Source organism: Eurypyga helias, unplaced genomic scaffold (assembly GCF_000690775.1).
Source record: "Eurypyga helias isolate BGI_N326 unplaced genomic scaffold, ASM69077v1 scaffold10875, whole genome shotgun sequence".
Taxonomy (NCBI): Eukaryota; Metazoa; Chordata; class Aves; order Eurypygiformes; family Eurypygidae; genus Eurypyga; species Eurypyga helias.
Genome location: NW_010252074.1, coordinates 6,144 through 10,071, shown reverse-complemented (window position 1 = coordinate 10,071; position 3,928 = coordinate 6,144). Strand labels below are relative to the sequence as shown.

The 3,928-nt window shown below is 45.4% G+C and overlaps 1 protein-coding gene across 1 annotated transcript in view; it reads left to right on the top strand.

The window, feature by feature from the left end:
• The window catches only part of RAD51C (RAD51 paralog C), a gene marked incomplete at its 5' end in the record, with an annotated part of 16,802 nt that extends 16,218 nt beyond the window's left edge, over positions 1–584 (top strand). Inside the window, one exon of the mRNA XM_010152223.1 lies at positions 489–584. Within this exon, the coding sequence (XP_010150525.1) occupies positions 489–584 (96 nt within the window). The remainder of the gene's footprint in view (positions 1–488) is intronic.
• Positions 585–3,928: the final 3,344 nt, after the last annotated feature.

Genomic DNA, 3,928 nt, shown 5'->3' with positions numbered 1-3,928 from the left:
TCTCTTACACTGGCCCATTGATGTTTTCAGTTCATTAAGTAGGTAACTGAAACAAAAAGATCCTAGGTTTTAGAAATTCAGTTTTGTTTCTGAAAAGGACTGAGGCAGTTAACCCAGCGGTCTCCTTGCGTCTGTTGGAGCTGGACTCAGGGCTGGAGGAATTGGCTTTTACTTCATTTACATAGGCAGCAGAAGTTAGTTTACAGAGAAGCAGCACTTCATAGCCATAGGGGTTATTAGCAGTAAAATGAAACAATAGCCTGGTTGGGGAAAGTATCTTCAAAAACAGAAATGGGGAGACACGGTTGTTAACTGGCATGTGTGTTGAAAAGCTTGTGGTTCTGAGCTTAGCCTGGTCTAAGAATGTTCTGCGGCCTCTCATCCAAAATAAATGACAGCATCGTACCTTATTCAGATCTTCTGGGAACAAGTTACTCACGCCTCAATCCATAGGAGTGTTATCTTGTGATGTTCCTTGTGTCTTACAGTCTCAGGGCTTCCGAGATGTGCAGCCTCCAGCTGTCACTCCAGAAGGTACGGACAGGAACCCTCGCAAACGGCCACGGAGAGAAGAGGAGAAGTAACGGCCATTCAGGAGTTAAAAACCAGCTGCCTGGTGAACATGCAGCCAGAGGTAGCCTGAGAGACCCTAACCCAAATTCCTGCACTGGACATCATTTTAACACTGACTGCACCATGCGAATTTGTCACAGGACGTTGTGTGGCGGAGTTTTATAATAAAAACCTGGTTTCTGTAGCCAGAGTCTCCACCTTTTTGGGGGGTGGGATGGAGAACACAACCACCTCTTGTACTCTGGGTAAGGAAGTGCGCACGTCTAGTACCGTACATCCAGTGAGAGGTCCTGATCGCTCATCGGGGTTGTGTGTGTCTGAATCTTCACAGGGCTTCGTGCAGGACTCCGCAGTGCCTCGCGCCGGGGTAGAGGCAGTGGAGCTGCTGAGGGATGCTGGGAGATAAACAGATGCTTAAATGCTGTGCCAGACCGGGGCATTCGCCCTTACCTGCTGCCAAGTCCTTGATCAAGGACAACGGCAGTACTGTTTTGAACTTCTCATTTATCTTGTAACAATAGAGGCGAATGACTACATCCGACATCCCAAAGATTTCCAGCGTGGTAATTGATGTTTTAGTAAGTAAGCATATTTTACCATCACTCAGACCTGAATCAAACTGCTGCACAGCCCTTGGCTTCTGTGTCCTTCTTTCACCAAAGCATCCAGGTTCTGTAAGCAGCATCTGGTTTGTCCGTGGCTTTCGTAAAGAGGAAACCCGGGCTTCTGAAACGCCGGCAGCGTACGAGCAGCTCCAGAATCTGAACCAAATGAAAGCATGAATGTGCGCTGAAAATCCAGCAAGGTTTTGTCCTCTTTTTATTAAGACAAAAGAAATAGAGAAGATCAGAGGAGAAGAAAGGTACTGCAGCGCAAACTAGTGATGATTCCAGTTATGAGAAGTGTTTGTCCAGGTGCACGCGTATGACCCCTTTCTGGCGTAGTGCTTGATGATGTTACAGCTGAGGAGGCTCAGCCAGCGGGCTGAACGGAGAATTCAAGCTGTGGGAGTCGCTGCCTTTAATTTTTAATTTAGCGACGCTGAACTGACTTTGCCTTTAAACACAATTCAGTGCTGAACCTGAGTCACAAAACCTCTCTGTTCAAAAAGTAGCAGCAATTTTGGGATCTTTACAGCATTTAGATATAAATTACATAATAAAATATTAAAAGGAAGAGTATTCGATGGCCATGCAGCAAACTGGGCTGTGTCAGAATTCAAAAGCTGTGAGTCAGGGAGAAGCTCTCAAGCAAGCATGACATAGAGGAAGAAAGGCAGCGGGATTTGTGACTCAGACAAACATTTCAATGCAGGAGACGCAGGCAAACAAAAGGATCCTACTGCATGTGATGTCAGCAAGCAAATGCTCCATGTGGGAATAACTGCTTTCTACGTATTGCAGTGCAAAAGGAGGGGGGAGCTAGCACGGTACACATGCCTACGTAGCCACAAGGAAAACCATCCATTAGGAATGTTGCAGCGATACTTTAAGCAGTGCTGCTGGTTGCTAGAGATAGCTGCTATCTAACGTGTTGGATATTTATGGAAAAATCCATTTCTTTCAATTTGCTGTGTTCTGATTTAATATCCTCAACACGTTCTTCCATGTGCAAGGAGAGTACGGACATGGCTCCAATGTGCTATTAATTTCAGCTGACTGGGGTTTTTATTTTGTTTGCAGTAGAGCAGCGTCCCGAAGCCCCAGCTGAGAGGCTGATCCTGTTACACGAAGATAAATCATTTTGTCTGAGTAAATGTTAGATCGTCCAGTATTCCAAGCACCATCATCCAAACAAAAAAAAGGGTAGTTACTGGTTAACAATAGGAGTTATAAAACACCCAGAGGAATTACTGGAGGCTGTCTATGCTGAGATTGTATATTTTTTTTTCATACTGAAGCCATTACAAAAATCAGCTCTTCAGACCAGAACGAGAGAGAAGGATCTGTTGGCGGAGACAAAATTAGATTAAATGAGCCAGATTTCGTTCTCATCTGCTGGAGACAAGGAAGCTGTTCCAGGCTTAGAATTGCATGTAAAGAAAGAATTTGACCATTGCCTCATCAATAAATCTGCCATGGCAAGTTGGTATTTTCTTGCACGTGCCTGGAATTCTCTTGCACAACAGAGGGGCTCGAGAGAAGTTTATGACTGCACAAAACAGATTCTAACGAGCCAACGTCACGGCACAGATTCAAACATAGGTTGTTTGATTTGCTGCTTAAGTCCCAGTTTTCTGAAAGCCAAGAGCTTTAACTATCACACTGAATCTAGAATTATTCCATTTTGTAGGGACGACATGTGGTGTAGGAACCTACTTCGTCACCACAACAAGAATGCAGCATCTGCCACAGGGCTTGGCCACAGGAAAACACTGTGGTCACCATATACTTCTTCTCAGGCCCGGAATCCTGCTGGGGAACTCTACAGTGGACAGGGAAGATAGATAATTTATTTCTCCCTGATTTTATGTCTTCTGCACCTTTTCTGTTACGAAAAACTGAGAAAACAACTAGCTTCCAACTGCAATGAATGTAAGAAAATACGGAATTGGCTTAACTGGGGGTAAGGAGGTGTAGCCCAGGTTCAAGTTACACCATCAGTCTTGGACTGAAGTCAGTGGCAAACTGGTTGACTGATGTGAAGGAAACTCAGCTGCTCACCTGAGTGGTGAATACAGTGCCAAGAAATGCACATTTTAAACAGAACATCTACTTTTCTGATGAATTTCCGTGCCTTTGGTTATTCTGGGGGGACTACACTTCGAACCGTATTTATTCTAAAGCATTCCGTGGATCAGTGGGAAAGGTGAAATCCGTATTGCTGGCTTTTCTCTGAACAAAAGAAGATAGGTTAGTGGGAAGGACAAGTCATTGTGATCCAGCTTCTCAGAAGGGATTGTCTCTATCATGCTTAGGATCATAATTATTTGATTAATTGATCAACATATATCTGATTAAGTTTTGGATTATGGTTTGATGCTTCCTTGTTCTCAGAGTACCTTGAGGAAAATGGAATAAATGGAGTGCTTATGCTGCATTAACACAAGTATTACAGCAGAGTGCGTAAGGGAAATAAGGCTGCTTTTACCGAGTGAGAGCCAGGGAAGTTAACCTGCGATTCCCAACCAGTTGAAGCACGATGGCTTTGCTAAGAGCCTGCAGACAGGAGCTGGGCTGTAGGGGAATGTGAGCCACCGGCTGCCAGAGCTGGCAGTGCCTTAGGGCCGCTGAGCAGCCTGCCCAGCCCTCCTCCGCACCAGTCCTCCCCTCGACTGGAGGAACCGGTGCCAGCTGCTACCTGCTCCAGGGCTTCCCCTCTCCCCGGCTGCGTGCTCAATGCCTTGTGGCTTCTA